This window comes from Chlorocebus sabaeus, chromosome 8, assembly GCF_047675955.1.
Source record: "Chlorocebus sabaeus isolate Y175 chromosome 8, mChlSab1.0.hap1, whole genome shotgun sequence".
Taxonomy (NCBI): domain Eukaryota; kingdom Metazoa; phylum Chordata; class Mammalia; order Primates; family Cercopithecidae; genus Chlorocebus; species Chlorocebus sabaeus.
The window spans coordinates 107,564,958-107,580,534 of NC_132911.1; the positions used below are offsets into that span (position 1 = coordinate 107,564,958).

The 15,577-nt window shown below is 35.3% G+C and overlaps 1 protein-coding gene across 37 annotated transcripts in view; it reads left to right on the plus strand.

The window, feature by feature from the left end:
• Positions 1 to 15,577, plus strand: part of RIMS2 (regulating synaptic membrane exocytosis 2) — a 765,294-nt gene that overhangs the window by 279,967 nt on the left and 469,750 nt on the right. For 16 of the 37 annotated variants that reach the window (XM_073018262.1, XM_073018263.1, XM_073018267.1 and 13 more), the window contains one exon: positions 14,474 to 14,515. The exons of the other annotated variants lie outside the window; for them this stretch is intronic. In XM_073018262.1, the coding sequence (XP_072874363.1) occupies positions 14,474 to 14,515 (42 nt within the window). The remainder of the gene's footprint in view (positions 1 to 14,473; positions 14,516 to 15,577) is intronic. 37 annotated transcript variants of the gene reach the window in all.

A 15,577-nucleotide genomic window follows, 5' to 3' on the forward strand; every position in this document is an offset into this window, starting at 1 on the left:
AGCTACCATCGGAGGATACTATAAACACCTCTACACAAATAAACTAGAAAATCTAGAAGAAATGGATAAATTCCTGGACACATACACCCTCCCAAGACTAAACCGGGAAGAAGTTGAATCCCTGAATAGACCAATAACAGGTTCTGAAATTGAGGCAATAATTAATAGCCTACCAAACAAAGTCCAGGACCAGATGAATTCACAGCCGAATTCTACCAGAGGTACAAGGAGGAGCTGGTACCCTTCCTTCTGAAACTATTCCAATCAATAGAAAAAGAGGGAATCCTCCCTAACTCATTTTATGAGGCCAGCATCATTCTGATACGAAAGCCTGGCAGAGACACAACAACAACAACAAAAAAGAGAATTTTAGACCAATATCCCTGATGAACATTGATGCAAAAATTCTCAATAAATACTGGCAAACCGAATGCAGCAGCACATCAAACAGCTTATCCACGATGATCAAGTTGGCTTCATCCCTGGGATGCAAGGCTGGTTCAGCATATGCAAATCAATAAACATAATGCATCATATAAACAGAAACAAGACAAAAACTACACGATCATCTCAATAGATGCAGAAAAGGCTTTCGACAGAATTCAACAGCCCTTCATGCTAAAACCTCTCAATAAACTAAGTATTGATGGGAGGTATCTCAAAATAATGAGAGCTGTTTATGATAGACCCACAGCCAATATCATAATGGGCAAAAACTGGAAGCATTCCCTTTAGGGAAAACTGGCACAAAACAGGGATGCCTTCTCTCACCACTCCTATTCAACATAGTGTTGGAAGTTCTGGCCAGGGCAGTCAGGCAGGAGAAAGAAATAAAGGGTATTCAATTAGGAAAAGAGGAAGTCAAATTGTCCCTGTTGGCAGATGACTTGATTGTATATTTAGAAAACTCCATCATGTCAGCCCCAAATCTCCTTAAGTTGATAAGCAACTTCAGCAAAGTCTCAGGATACAAAAATCAATGTGCAAAAATCACAAGCATTCCTGTACATGAATAACAGACAAACAGCCAAATCATGAGTGAACTCTCATTCTCAATTACTACAGAGAGGATAAAATACCTAGGAATCCAACTTACAAGGGATGTGAAGGACCTCTTCAAGGAGAGCTACAAACCACTGCTCAGTGAAATAAAAGAGGACACAAACAAATGGAACATTCCATGCTCGTGGATAGGAAGCATCAATTTCGTGAAAATGGCCATACTGCCCAAGGTGCTTTATAGATTCAATGCCAGCCCCATCAAGGTACCAATGACTTTCCTCACAGAATTGGAAAAAACTACTTTAAACTTCATATGGAACCAAAAAAGAGGCCACATTTCCAAGACAATCCTAAGCCAAAAGAACAAAGCTGGAGGCATCCTGCTACCTGACTTCAAACTATACTACAAGGCTACTGTAACCAAAACAGCATGGTACTGGTACCAAAGCAGAGATACAGACCAATGGAACAGAACAGAGGCCTCAGAAATAATACCACATATTTACAACCATGTGATCTTTGACAAACCGAACAAAAACAAGAAATGGGGAAAGGATTCCCTATTTAATTAATGGTGCTGGGAAAACTGGCTAGTCATATGTAGAAAGCTGAAACTGGATCCCTTCCTTACGCCTTATACAAAAATTAATTCATGATGGATTAAAGACTTAAATGTTAGACTTAAAACCATAAAAACCCTAGAAGAAAACCTAGGCAATACCATTCAGGACATAGGCATGGGCAAGGACTTCATGACTAAAACACCAAAAGCAATGGCAACAAAAGCCACAACAGACAAATGGGATCTAAGTAAACTAAAGAGCTCCTGCACAGCAAAAGAAACTACCATCAGGGTAAACAGGCAACCTACAGAATGGCAGAAAATTTTTACAATCTACCCGTCTGACAAAGTGCTAATATCCAGAATCTACAAAGAACTTAAACAAATTTACAAGAAAAAATCAAACAACCCCATCAAAAAGCGGGCAAAGGATATAAACAGACACTTCTCAAAAGAAGGCATTTATGCAGCCAACAGACACATGAAAAAATGCTCATCATCACTGGCCATCAGAGAAATGCCAATCAAAACCACAATGAGATACCATCTCACACCAGTTAGAATGGTGATCATTAAAAAGTCAGGAAACAACAGGTGCTGGAGAGGATGTGAGGAAATAGGAATGCTTTTACACTGTTCGTGGGACTGTAAACTAGTTCAACCATTGTGGAAGACAGTGTGGCAATTCCTTAAGGATCTAGAATAGAATTACCATTTGACCCAGCCATCCCATTACTGGATATATTCCCAAAGGATTATAAATCATGCTGCTATAAAGACATATGCACACCTATGTTTGTTGCGGCACTGTTCACAATAGCAAAGACCTGGAGCCAACCCAAATGCCATCAATGATAGACTGGATTAAGAAAATGTGGCACATATACACCATGGAATACTATGCAACCATGAAAATGATGAGTTTGTGTCCTTTTTAGGGACATGGATGAAGCTGGAAATCATTCTGAGCAAACTGTCGCAAGGACAGAAAACCAAACACCACATGTCCTCACTCACAGGTGGGAATTGATCAATGAGAACACTTGGACACGGGGTAGGGAACATCACACACTGGGGTCTGTCATGGGGTCGGGGGAGGTGAGTATATTAGGAGATATACCTAACAGAAATGATGAGTTAATGGGTGCAGCACACCAACATGGCACATGTATACATATGTAACAAACCTGCACGTTGTGCGTATGTACCCTAGAACTTAAAGTATAATAATAATAAAATAAGAAGTACAAAGAAAAAAAAAAGAAGCCTGTATTTATTGTTTTTCCCACCAGATGGCGAACATGCATCCTAAAAGCAAAAGATTTACAATTCTCTGTTCCACCTGAACTAGTTGTAGAGATTGTTTTGTTGACATTTGAGATTGTAGAAAACAAGTCTTCACATGTATCACTGCCTTTCATATGCCAATAAGATATTTATTCCCAAATGTTTATCTCTAGTTCTGAGATTTCCCAGTACTAGAGTTGTATTTACAACTTCAAGTTTTATAGTCTTACCTTTTGTTCCACAAATATTTCAAAATCGAGATGTTCAAAATGTAAGTATATACTTCCTCCCAAAGTAGCAGCTTCTTTGTTATCCCCTAGCCCATCTTATTCACCATCAGTCATTCTTCTGGCCAATTAAAGATACTTAGGTATCATTTTTCTAATCTTCTTCCTCTTGATTTTTATAATATGTACATATTTATGATTTTGATTAATTTCATTTCATCCCCTTCCCCATCAACTCCCCACAATATATTTTTCTGCCTTTCTGGCCTCCTGCTTTTCAGCTTTATTTACTGCTCTCCATTTTCTACTGTGTTTCCTGCAATGTGATATTAAAGTGTAGATATGATGAAGTCATTAAATTGCTCACTTTTGATGCCTTCTCATTTTGCACTTAAAGTTCAAATTCTTAGCTTTCTAAGAGAAATGAACATTTACTGAGTACCTACAATGTTCTAGACTTTGTGAGAAAAAAAAATTAATGCATGTAATTTTAATTCCCATAAAAATGTCATAAAAATGGTATTTAAGATATCCTTTTATACAAAAATAATTTTTAACATAACAAAATTAGAGGTAGAGTTTCCAGTGGAACATAGGTTTTTCTAACTCAAAAGCCTGTTATGCCCCTTTTTGAGACTCACTATTATCTACCTTTTCTCACCTTATCTCCCACCACTTTTTTCCCTTTCCTCTATAATCTAGCCTCAGCAGATCACTGATGAATTTTTAAAAATCTTTCATTCTTAAAATTTTAAGTATTTGCTTATGTTTTTCCTCTTATCTAGAATTCTATTCTTGCTATGTATGTATTAATTCAACAAATATTTATTGAGTATTGATTGTGTGTCAGATTTCTAGATGCTTAGAGTATAGCTGTGAACAAATAGACAAAACTACTTTTTAGTTGATAAAGACAAAGAAATAAGAAAAAACTACTATGTTGGATAGGAGTGTAGCTTTAGGCCTGTGCATTTCGCTGTCCAGGTTGTGTGTAGCAGAACTCCAGGAGGCACAATTCACTTAGTGTGAGTGTCACAACTTGGAGTTCTGCACCTCTGAGGTCCTAGTGACAAGTGCTGTGGAGGAAGGTAGTATAATAATACATGGGAGGAAGGAAAGGAATTTTTTTGTGGGGAAGCAGTTTATAATTTTAAATAGGGTGTTAGGGAAGGCGTTGCTTAAGATTTAGTTAAGACTTAAAGGAAGTTAAGACTTAAAGGAAGATATCTAAGACATGTAGATATCTGAGGGAAGGGCACTCTAGGCAGAGAAATAGCAAGCATCAAGATTCTTAAGTGAGGGTGTGCCTTGGCATATCGGCCTAAATCTTACCTTTTTCTTCAAAGCCTAACTCAAGTATTCCTAGTTACATGAATCGTTCCTGTATGTTTTTATAGCAAGAATTATATTTTTGCTTAGAAAGGATACCTTTGTTAATGCACTTACCACTGTGTGATCTTCAGTATACTTGTCAATGTTTCTTTTTTCTCTTACTCAATTTCGAACAACTTGAGGGCTTACTGTCTTTTACATCTTTGGATTTATACATACCAAGTTAAGGTTCTAGAAATTGAATACTAGCTGAATTAGAATGAATTGAACGAAATCACTGAAAAAGTAGTAGCTACCCGTTATCTTCTTCATATCTTTTACTTGTTACAATTATCCTGTGTTTACAAAAACAGAATTTACTTAAAGAATCTGGTAATTTTCCCTGCCCCCTTATCCTCATTTTGCCCCAATGTCTTTGTAAAACTATGTTAACATGCATAAAAGAATTAAACTGCTTGTTGCTACGTATCAGATTCATCTTTAGTATTCAATTTTTTCTTAGAAACCTGCAATGATGATGGATCATTTAAAGTGTATTAGCATATTTTAAAAGAAATTGTTATGCCTATTTGCTTTAACCTGTCACATTCTAGCTTCATTTTAAATAATTTGCTTGAATGTCTTGCTTTTTTCCATGCTTTCCTATCTATTTTTGGGCAGCATGACTTATGTCCCAGTTTGTCACTGCCGGTCCTGGCTCATATATGTTATCTTGGCATAATTATTAAGAGCACCCTTTTCACCCTCAAAAGTATCCTGGGTTTGACAATGAATTACATGCTCTTCCTATTCTTCTTTGAGGCTTTCTATGTGATAGCTCATATACAAGGCTGCCCAATACTTGTTAGACTTATTGAAAATTCCCAGTGGAATCATACTGCAGCAAATATTACTTCAGGTATGTAGTCTACAATATTGATTGAGTATATAGTTTATATATAACAGTTTATATGGAGAAATACAAAGACAGTAGAAGATTCTCTGTGTCATATGAATTTATAATCTAATAAGTCAGGATTAATGATATAGTTATATAAACATAAATATTTGAAATGGGCAAATATAAATATATGAAAATGTAATTTAGAAATATATAAAAGTAGTCAAATAATTGACTACTTTTATACGTTAACAAATTTAAATGATGAAACCAAATAGGGAACTTTGGGAGAAGTTTTGTAGATTTGTTAAAACCAACGAAATTTTAATGAAGGAATTTTAAAAGATAGAAGATACAGCATTGTGTAAAAATAGCATGAAAGCAAGTTTGTATAGTATAGACATTCCTATTTTATCAGTTTTTCTTCTGTCACTCTTATTTTATTTTGGTCTTCAGATACAGTGAGGTTTGTTAATCATTTGTCAGTTTATGGCACTTCGGTGATTTGTGTTTTTTTCCCGCTTATGTATCTTTACATAATACAGAATGTTGCTTTGTGTATGTATGTGTTTTAAATTACCTAAAGGATATGGTGCTTTAGATCTTACATTTTAAAAGATTCATTCATGTGGGAATATCAATTTTTTATTCCAGACTGCTGCATTATAAGGTGGTAGACAGAATAATGGTCTCCAAAAATGTCCACACCTTGATCCCTGGAACCCCTGTATGTTACCTTACCTGGCAAAAGAGACTTTGCAGACATGATTAAGTTATAGACCTTCAGATAGGGAGATTAATTTAGATTGTCTATGTGGGCGCAATCTAATCACACGAAGCCTTAAAGGTAGAAAACCTTTTTTTTTTTTTTTTTTTTTTTTTTTTGGCTGTGTCAATGAGGTGAGATAGAAGAAGGAGAGATTCAAAGCAGGAAAGGGACTAAAATGCCTATTGTTGAGTTTGAAGATGGGGGAAGGGGACCATGAGTCAAAGAATTTGCCAGCCTCTGGAAGCTGGGAATCTCCCTCGATTTATAGCCAGCAAGAAAATGGGGACCTTGGTCTTACAACCACAGAGAAGTGAATTCTGCCAATTGAGTGAGCAAAAAATAGATTCCCCCCAGAACCTCCAAAAAGAAACTCAGCTGGCATCTTAATTTTAGTCCACTGAGACTTCTACCAGACTTTCTGACCTACATAAGTGTAAGCCAACAAACTTGTGTTTTGAACCATTAAATTGGTGGTAATTTTCTTTACCTCAACAATATAAAATTAATAGATACTCCCTTTTGTGAATATACTATATTTTATTTGACATTCCATTAGTGATGGATATTCTAGGCTATGTCAAAACTCGTTACTATAAACAGTGAGTCAGTGAACATCCTTGTACATGTCTCCTTATGGACCTATGCAAGACTTTGTAGTCTGTCTATGTAGGTGTATAATTAATGTGGCATAGGGTATGTATACTTTATTTCACTAGTTTTCTTCTCAAGAATGCCTCCGTCCATACTTCTACTTGTAGTGCTTAAGGATTTGTGATTTCCCATATCATTACTAATATTTGATATTACTAAGAGTTTCATGTGTTTGCAATCTGGTAGATATGAGGGGGTATTTTTGTTTTAATTTGCAGTTTCCTCATTACATTGAAGCTGAGGATCCCCTCACATACATATTAGCTACTTGGATTGCCATTACTATGAAGTATTTATTTATCTGTCAATTTGAAAAAATTAGCTCCCCATCATTTTTGTCTGTTGTTTTTTTTAGCAGACATTTTAATGTTGATGTAGTTAAATTCATTACTTTTTAAAATTTATAGTTTGTTTTCTTTTAGTCAGGATTAAAAAGTCAGTCATCATTCAGAATTCACTAGAAATACTCTTTTACACTTCTACTACCAGCTTTACAGTTTTTACTTTTCTCGTGTATATTTTAAATTAATTCAGAGTTCACTTGTGGACATGATGAAGTATGAATCCAAGTTTTTCTTTTTTCCCATATAGTGAGCCACTGTTTCCAGCAGAAGCCTTTAAACAAACCATTCTCATATCACTGGTTTTTGTACTTATATATAATGTTTATAATGTACTTATATATAATTGGGCCACTTTTGAGCTCTCTGTTCTGTCTTATTGGTCTATTTTCTACCCTGTAATAGTACCACACTGTGATTTTTTTTTCTTTTTTCTTTTTTTTTTTTTTTTTGGTTCTTTGGCATTTTTTACATAGATGGTTGCATCACTTATGATGAAAAAAGCCTTTTTACTTTTCAAGTCATAAGCCTTTTGTTTCATTTTCTTATCCTATTTTACTGGCTAGTGCCTCCACTAAAAGAAGTGGTGAGAATAACATCTTTGCCTTCTTTCCAGTCCTAGGGTGAATGCTTTTTGAGTCTTTCACAATCAAATGTGATGTTAACTATAGGTTTTCCATAGATGTCCTTTATTAGACTGAAAAAATTGTCTTCTATTACTAATTTGCTGATAATTCTTTCATGAATGGCTGTGGAATTTTGTCATTTGCTTTTTTTAATGCCTCTATTGAAATGATCACATGGTTTTTCTTCTTTAGTCCTTTATGTGGTGAATCATACTGACTGTTTTCAAATGCTGCATCAACGTTGCATTTCTGGGATACTCCTCTTGGTAATGATGGTATTATTCTATTTATGTATTGCTGGATTGGATTTACTAATACTTTGTTTGAAAATTTTTAAATTTATGTTCATGAGGGAGAGTTGTATGTAGTTTCCTTTCCTTGTAATATCATTGGTTTAATCAGGGGAATGCTGGCCTCCTAAGATAAGTTAGGAAATTATCTTCTATCTTCAATTTTCTAGAGTAGTTTTTGTAGAGCTATTATTTCTTTAAATGTTTGATAGAATTTGCCTCTACTGCCATTTGGGCCTAGAGTTCTCTTGTAGTTCTGTATTTTTATTTATTTATTTATTCTATGTTTTCTATTTTTGAGACGGAGTCTCGCTCTGTCGCCCAGGCTGGAGTGTAGTGACGTGATCTTGGCTCACTGCAACCTTCGCCACCTCTGGCAATTCTCCTGCGTCAGCCTCCCATATAGCTGGGACTACAGGCGCACACCGTCATGCCCGGCTAATTTTTTTTTGTATTTTAATAGAGACGGGGTTTCACATATTACCCAGTCTGGTCGCGAACTCCTGAGCTCAGGCAATCTGCCCGCCTCCGCCTCCCAAAGTGCTGGAGTTATAGGCGTGGGCCACGGCACCCAGCCAGCAATGTCTTTGAAAACTATGAATTCAGTTTTTTCAATGATTATATAGCCGTTCAGGTTATTTATTTATCCTTGAGCATATGGATATTTTTACAGTCTAGTAAATATGTAGCCATGGTAGCTATATTTATTCTAGGGATGTCTAATCATTTAAAAAGTATTCTTTCTTTTCCTTTTAAAATATTAGAGGCAGAATAGACATTTTCATACTCTTTTACATCTTAACCTTTCTCATGTTCCATACTAATCTATATATCTTACACCTATATTTAATTCCAATTTCAACTCACTTTTATATCTGCCAGTACTATTGGGATAATTTTAGTGATCATTTCTCATTGTTTCAGGCTGGACTTAGTGACTTTTTTACTTTTCATCTGAGATATTCAATCATTGTCATTCACCTTTACCTTGCAGAAGTTTTGCCTTTTAGTCTGCTATCCACTTGTTTTGTCCTTCTTATTTAAAGTCTAGGGAAGCTGTTATCTATTTCCTGTAGGGCCTGACTTCACCAGATAGTCCACTTTTGAAGCACTTGCTTTTCAATCATACTTTAACTATTGTAAGCCAATATCCAGTGTCATAATCAGTGACATTTAATTGACCAAGACACTACTTGTTACTTGCTATTTCTTGACAATATCTGTAAATTCATTTTTAACAAGCTTTCTTTCAGCGCCATATATTCATTTGTAAAATACATTTTGTTATTGATAATTGTATCAAGGAAAATGCTTTAGTAGTAAAATTGCAAGCAAAGAAAAGCTAGCAAGGCATTAAAATGGGAGTATTTGTTAGCCAATGGTGGTGGTTTTATTAGCCAGCAGCACTCTTTTTTAAGCTGTTGTGGAGAGAATTTTAACACCAAAATGACCATTTTGGAGACTCTTTAATTTATTCCAACATTAATGTGTGTCTTAGATTACCCAAGTCTCTCATGCATTAACAACATAAAATTTAATAAATTGTAAGGCGTTCTTAACTGATATTTGTGTATATGCTCGTATAATCCTTTTTCACATATATTTTACAGATATATTGGCAGAAGTATATATGTGAGTGTGCATAGTGGACTGTGGGAGTACGTTGCCTCTAGTTGGGCTTTTATGGCAATATTAATGCTATATGCTGACTTCTCACCCACCTTTCCCCTTACCCTTTGGCTCTCCCAATACACACAAGTGAAGTAGTTCTGATATTGGTCGAGGATATAATGGATAAAGACTACAAAATTTGGCAACCATACTAAGGTGTGGCAAGGGTAGGGGCTGGTGAATGTAAAAGTGTTTATTTAGATCTTTTTGTAAAGCAAATAAAACAGTAATAAAGAAAGTGGTTTGAAATAAATTTCTTCTTTTATTTACCTCACTGGATATTTTTCTGTCTTAGAGCCAATGTGCTAAGACAGACCTGGGTTGAACCAGTTAGGAAGTACCTTTTGGAGGATCAAAGGGGAAGAAGAATGAGACTAAGGAGCTAGCCACTAAATTGATCTTGTTTATTACTGAAGTTTAAGGAGCAGAAATAGTCTTTTCAAGGGTCATACAAGGTCTAGCCATCTCATTAGAGTTTAAAAAAAGATGGGGGGATGAGGAGTTGGAATCAACACTTTTAATAAAGATGAAGATACATTTTCCTATTGTATATTTTTAATTTTCCAAGGATTCAGGCATTTAAATTGGTCAATTCTTAATAACATGAGTTGAGCATCATGGTGGAACCTTTGAGATTTTTTACTCATTTACATTGAAGCATCTGCACTTATATTCTCTGCCTTCCTGCTTGTTACTATAGAAAAGATAAGCAATCCCTGCTCTAACTGTGCGTGGAACCTACCCTATTTTTATCTACTCAAGGACATAGCTCATGAAATTCTCTGAAATGCAGTATGAGGTTGGGTGGGGAATAAAGTTTTATAAAAATAATTATCATAGTTCAAATTTTTATGCTAAATGATATGGAATAACTGAATAACTTGAATAATTTTTGTAATTTAAAATGTCTTTTGGGGATTTGACTTCTGCTTATTCTGTTTAAAACTAGTGTTATGTGTCAACTGTAAGAGGTAACTTAGACTAAAGTGGTGGTTCTCAAACTTTTTGGTCTTGGGGCCTCTTTACAATCTTAAAAATGCTTGAAGACCTCAAAGAGCTTTTGTTTATGTGGATTATATTTATTGATATTTACCATATTAGAAATAACTGATAAAAATTTTAAAATATGCATTTATTAATTAATTTTAAAATAGCAGTAAACCCACTGTATGACAACTAACTGTATGCAGTAGACAGAATTCTAAGTTATGTACAATGAGTCTTACCCTTCCCTTGGGTATGTATAAAACCTGTGACTTGCTTCTAGCTAGTAGAGTGTGACAAAGATGTTGGGATACTCAGTTATATAGTTATATTACATTTTATGAGATTATGTCTTCAATTGGAGCAAGAGATTCTTCTGCTGGTTTAGAAGTAAATAAACTGCCATGTTGTAAAAGGGCTGTGAAAGAGCCATGCGTCAGGGATCTGTGTGGGACCTGTAGGAGCTGAGTAGTATGTCTCTGACAGCAAGCGTGAAAGTGAGGACCTAAATCTTTGAGCCACAAGGAACTGAGGCATGCCAACAATCACATGAGCTTGCAAAAGGATCCTGAGCTCAGAAATAAACGTGGTCCAGTGGACATCTTAATAACAGCCTTCTGAGGCCCTGAGTCAGAGGATCATTTAAACCGTACTTGGACTCCTGATCTATGGAAACTGTAAGATAATAAATATATGTTTTTAAGCTATTAAAAGTATGGTTATTTGTTTTGCAGCAATGGAAAACTAATACAGCATATTTCAAAAAAAGTAAAGAAAAGAAAAATTTAGTGAGAAAAGTGACACTATTTTACATTTTTGGGAAATCCCATTATTGTCTAACTTAGTGGAAGACAGCTTCTGTATTCAATATATCGAGATATCACACATAATTTAGCCTCTGGAAAACTCCACTGTACACCCAAGAGAGAATGAGAATCAAAAAGGCAAATAATATTTTAGTATTATGCATATAGGTTTGACCCTGCAGATCCTCTGAAAGGGATTTGGGGATTCTACTGAGGGCACTGGATTACACTTTTAAGAACTGCTAGATTTTGGAATAAATTTTCAGTAGTCTCCTCCTCTACCACTGACAGAGTATTGAATTGTATGTGGACAAGATTATATAAGATAACGTAACATATATGGAACACTCAGCTTCCTTGACTGTTTTTCACTTGATTTCGGCTTTTGTCCTTGAGTTTGTCTATGTGGTTTATTTTCTCTACTCCTTCTGGTAAGAAAATACAGTAGATCCTTACTGACTCTCATTTCTAGGAATAATACATAGGAATATGTTTAATATGCAGTGAATTGAGACAGAGTTTTTCTAAATCATCCTGGCATACTTTGACTGTAGTATTTCCTGCAAAGGTGCTGTAGCCATTGAGAGATTTGATTTAAAACCCAAGAAGAGTTTTTAAACTGCAGTTTTTCACTTATAAGAAGTTTATAGGAATTTTCTTTTTTTTTTTTTTTTCTTTGAGAGTCTTGCTATGTCACCCAGGCTGGAGTACAGAGGTACAGTCATAGGTGACTGCAGCCTCTAGCTCCTGAGATCAAGCAGTCTTCCTACCTTAGCCTCCTAAGTAGCTAGGACTACAGGCGAATGCCACCACGCCCAGCTAATTTTTTATTTTTGTTAAGATGGGGTCTGACTACATTGCCCAGGCGAGTCTCAAACTCCTGGCCTCAAGCAGTCTTCCTGGCTTGGCCTCCTAAAGTGCTGACATTACAGGATGAACCACCACACCTAGGCTTATTTTTTAAAAAGTGTGTTTATCTATTTTTATGTATGTGTTTTTTTCTGTATGTGTAATACTTAATAATGGTACTAATTGTTATTTCTCTTGAGTGTTTTTGTTTAATTTTGTGTGACCATTTTTATCCCTAGGAATCCTGAAGAGTGAATTAGCCCTGTGCATCTCAAGATAGCTTAATACTTGATAAATTCGCTATTGTCCTAGGATTTGGGATGCAGCTTAGTGTTACAAACATTAATATATTGTGTGGATTTCTTCTTTAGTAATCTGCAGCTACTCTTTTTTTTTAAATAACCAAGTCAGCAAAAATAAATAGTACAGAGAATCAAAATTGTTGTTACATATAATCAACTATTTTTATTTCCGTGATACATACCTGAGAGTTGTTAATATCTATTATTTGACACAGTTGGAAATTTTAAGGTATGATTTGGAACTCTTTGTTTGGAAATAAGGTCTTTCAAGGTTGGTTTGAAGGTTATTGGTAGAACAGTTCTCACTTTGCTTACCTAATTACACAGTACTTGAGCTGGAAAATTAAACTTTATTTTGACTTCCCAATCCCTACTAATGCAATCTCTCTTCCACTTTTTCTTTTCATTTTTTCTTTTATTACATTTCCACCTGAACTTTTTTGTCTATTTCTTAGAGTTAGTTTTCACCTTATTTTTCCTCATTGATATTTTCAAATTCCTATTGAGTTTTCTGTATATTCAATCTCTTTAATCACTTTAAACTTCCTTTTCTCTGCCTCAGTTGTGATAAAGCAGGATTAATAAATTTTAGTTACATCTCTCAGAAATATTTATAATATTTTTCACATAACCAAGATGGCAAGACTACAGTGTATAGGGAGTCCAAATTGTTGCAATGTAAAATAACTTTTTTATTTCTGTGATATATATCTGAAACTCACTTATATGAAAAATTTAACATAAAGTTTTGAGGTATAACTTAAAACCCCTGTCTAGAAAGTGGTGAGACAACAGATTCTCTTCTATTTGACTTTGTTTAATAAGAATTAGAGTCACGAGGGTGGGAGGATTATGAAGATTCGATTTGTGCCCTTGCAATATTTCTTTTTTCTGCCTAAACGTGTTTGAATCTATGCTTTATTGTTTTATTCTCTCAGAAAGCATAAGGCTTAAGAGTTATGTTTATCTTCAAGGCTGAAGGCCTTATTCTTTTTATCTGTATTTTTATATCATCTTTGGATTTTAAATTCCAAGGACCCTTAAAAACTGTAACATTAACTTAGATTTTAAGTGAGAGTTCCATAAGAAGTTGCGGAATGACAGAGATACAGTAGTACCAGTAAGAAGCACTGGACTATAAGTCACAAGATCTAGGTACTAGTTCTAACTTTGTGACCAACCATTTGGTCCAAAAAGTCTTGGATGAAACAATGCATCATATCTCTTTTCTGTAGAAGGAGGAGGTTTAGATTCTATTTTAAATGTGATAGGATCTTATCTTAGATAAATCTAAGAGTACTTTTTACTCCTATCTTGACCATGACCAATCAATGACTAAGTCCTGTTGATTCAACGTCTACCTTTTAAGTCTGTTCTTTTTTCTCTATCTTATTATGATCACTTTAATCCATGCCAACTAAAATCTTGCCTGGACTATTACATTAACTTTCTAAATGATCTCTCTGCTTCCACATACAGTGAGATAATATTTTTGTGTATTTATGGTTATATATCCTCCTATGTATTTCTCATTAACTCCTGAATCTTCTCCATTCTGGCTACTAGGACTTGATACATCTGTTGACTCAAAAAGCATTGTTACAGCAGAACACATAATTATTCCTGGATTTGATTAAAAATCAGAATCTCAACAGTTTTCCATGCTCTGTAGGTTGTGGCTACTGTTTCTTCTCCAGCTATTTGATTTCTCCCTGAATTGACTTCTTGTGGTTCTTTGATTTTGCCATAATCAGTGTCGTCTCTTGATCTTTGTACATCTTTGTATATGCGTATTCCATATCTGGAATACTCCTTTGTCCCACTTTTGGCTTGGCCAATGCTTATCATTTGGTGTTTCTCATCTTGAATCTATTTTTTTTGTCTGTTTGTTTAGGAAAACTTCCTATGAACTTCTGAACTCCAAGACTATTTCAAGGTAACCTATTATTACAAGTTTTCTTAACATTTCTAATCTGAATTCTCAATAACACATATGATTTCTTAGTCTCTGTCTTCCCTGCTATACTACAGATAAAAACTCCTATAAGGGCTGGATGGTGTCCTCGCTACTTCCTTTTTCCTTTTCTTTTTCTCTTCTTCCCTCCTCCCTCCACTCCTTTTTCTTTCTTTCCTGCTTTAGTACTTAGAAAAGTACCTCTGATACTTTAGTCAGTATTTAAATACTTGTTGAGTGAATGAGTGAATTTTGAACAGTGATTTATTCTCCCAATACCTGCATAAAGCACAATACCTTGAATTGCTGTAACCTTAAGATTCGCCACCTTTGGCTGAGGACTGGAATTCAGACTGAGGGCACCATCAAGTGGGGAGGCTCCATCCTCAAGTGGCTTTATAATCAGCACATGTTACTGATGAGAGGATATGAGTAGACTTAGAGGACTGTGGAGGCATATTTAGTGTGTCTGGTACTTGCACATTTATAGGAGGTCATTTAGCAGGAAGCTGACGTCCTGCTAAATACAGGTAGGGTAAAAAATCCAGGGAAATTTGAGATATTAGTCTTGATGTAATCCCTTTTGTAACTAAAGCACGATGGAGCAGAAGGCATTTGGGATTCAGCATAAAATTTTGAAGGAACTTTGTAAGTCAGATACTCTTAGCTTCTGCATAATTCAGTCTTCCTTTACACAAATCCCTTATGTCCTCTTCTTGAATACATTTAAGGGCAGCAAGGTGGAACATAACAGCAATTGCTTGAGCCTTTGTCACAGGACTAATTCTAACCAGTTCACTCTTCAGTAGCTCTCCAAAGACATCTGCCTATATTGGAATAGAAAAAACTGTTCCCATTAGAGTCACCATTAATATTGCCCCTAAGCTGAGCCTCCTTAGAGGCAATTGTATTAGTTCTAGTGGCTTCCTGGGCTATGCTGACAAGGAAGGTGGGCAGGGAAAGATAAAAAAGAAAGAAAGGAGAAGGGAGGCAATGAAAGAGAGTCAGCCAAGTACCTTCCAACTCACTGTTTCCCATTGACAC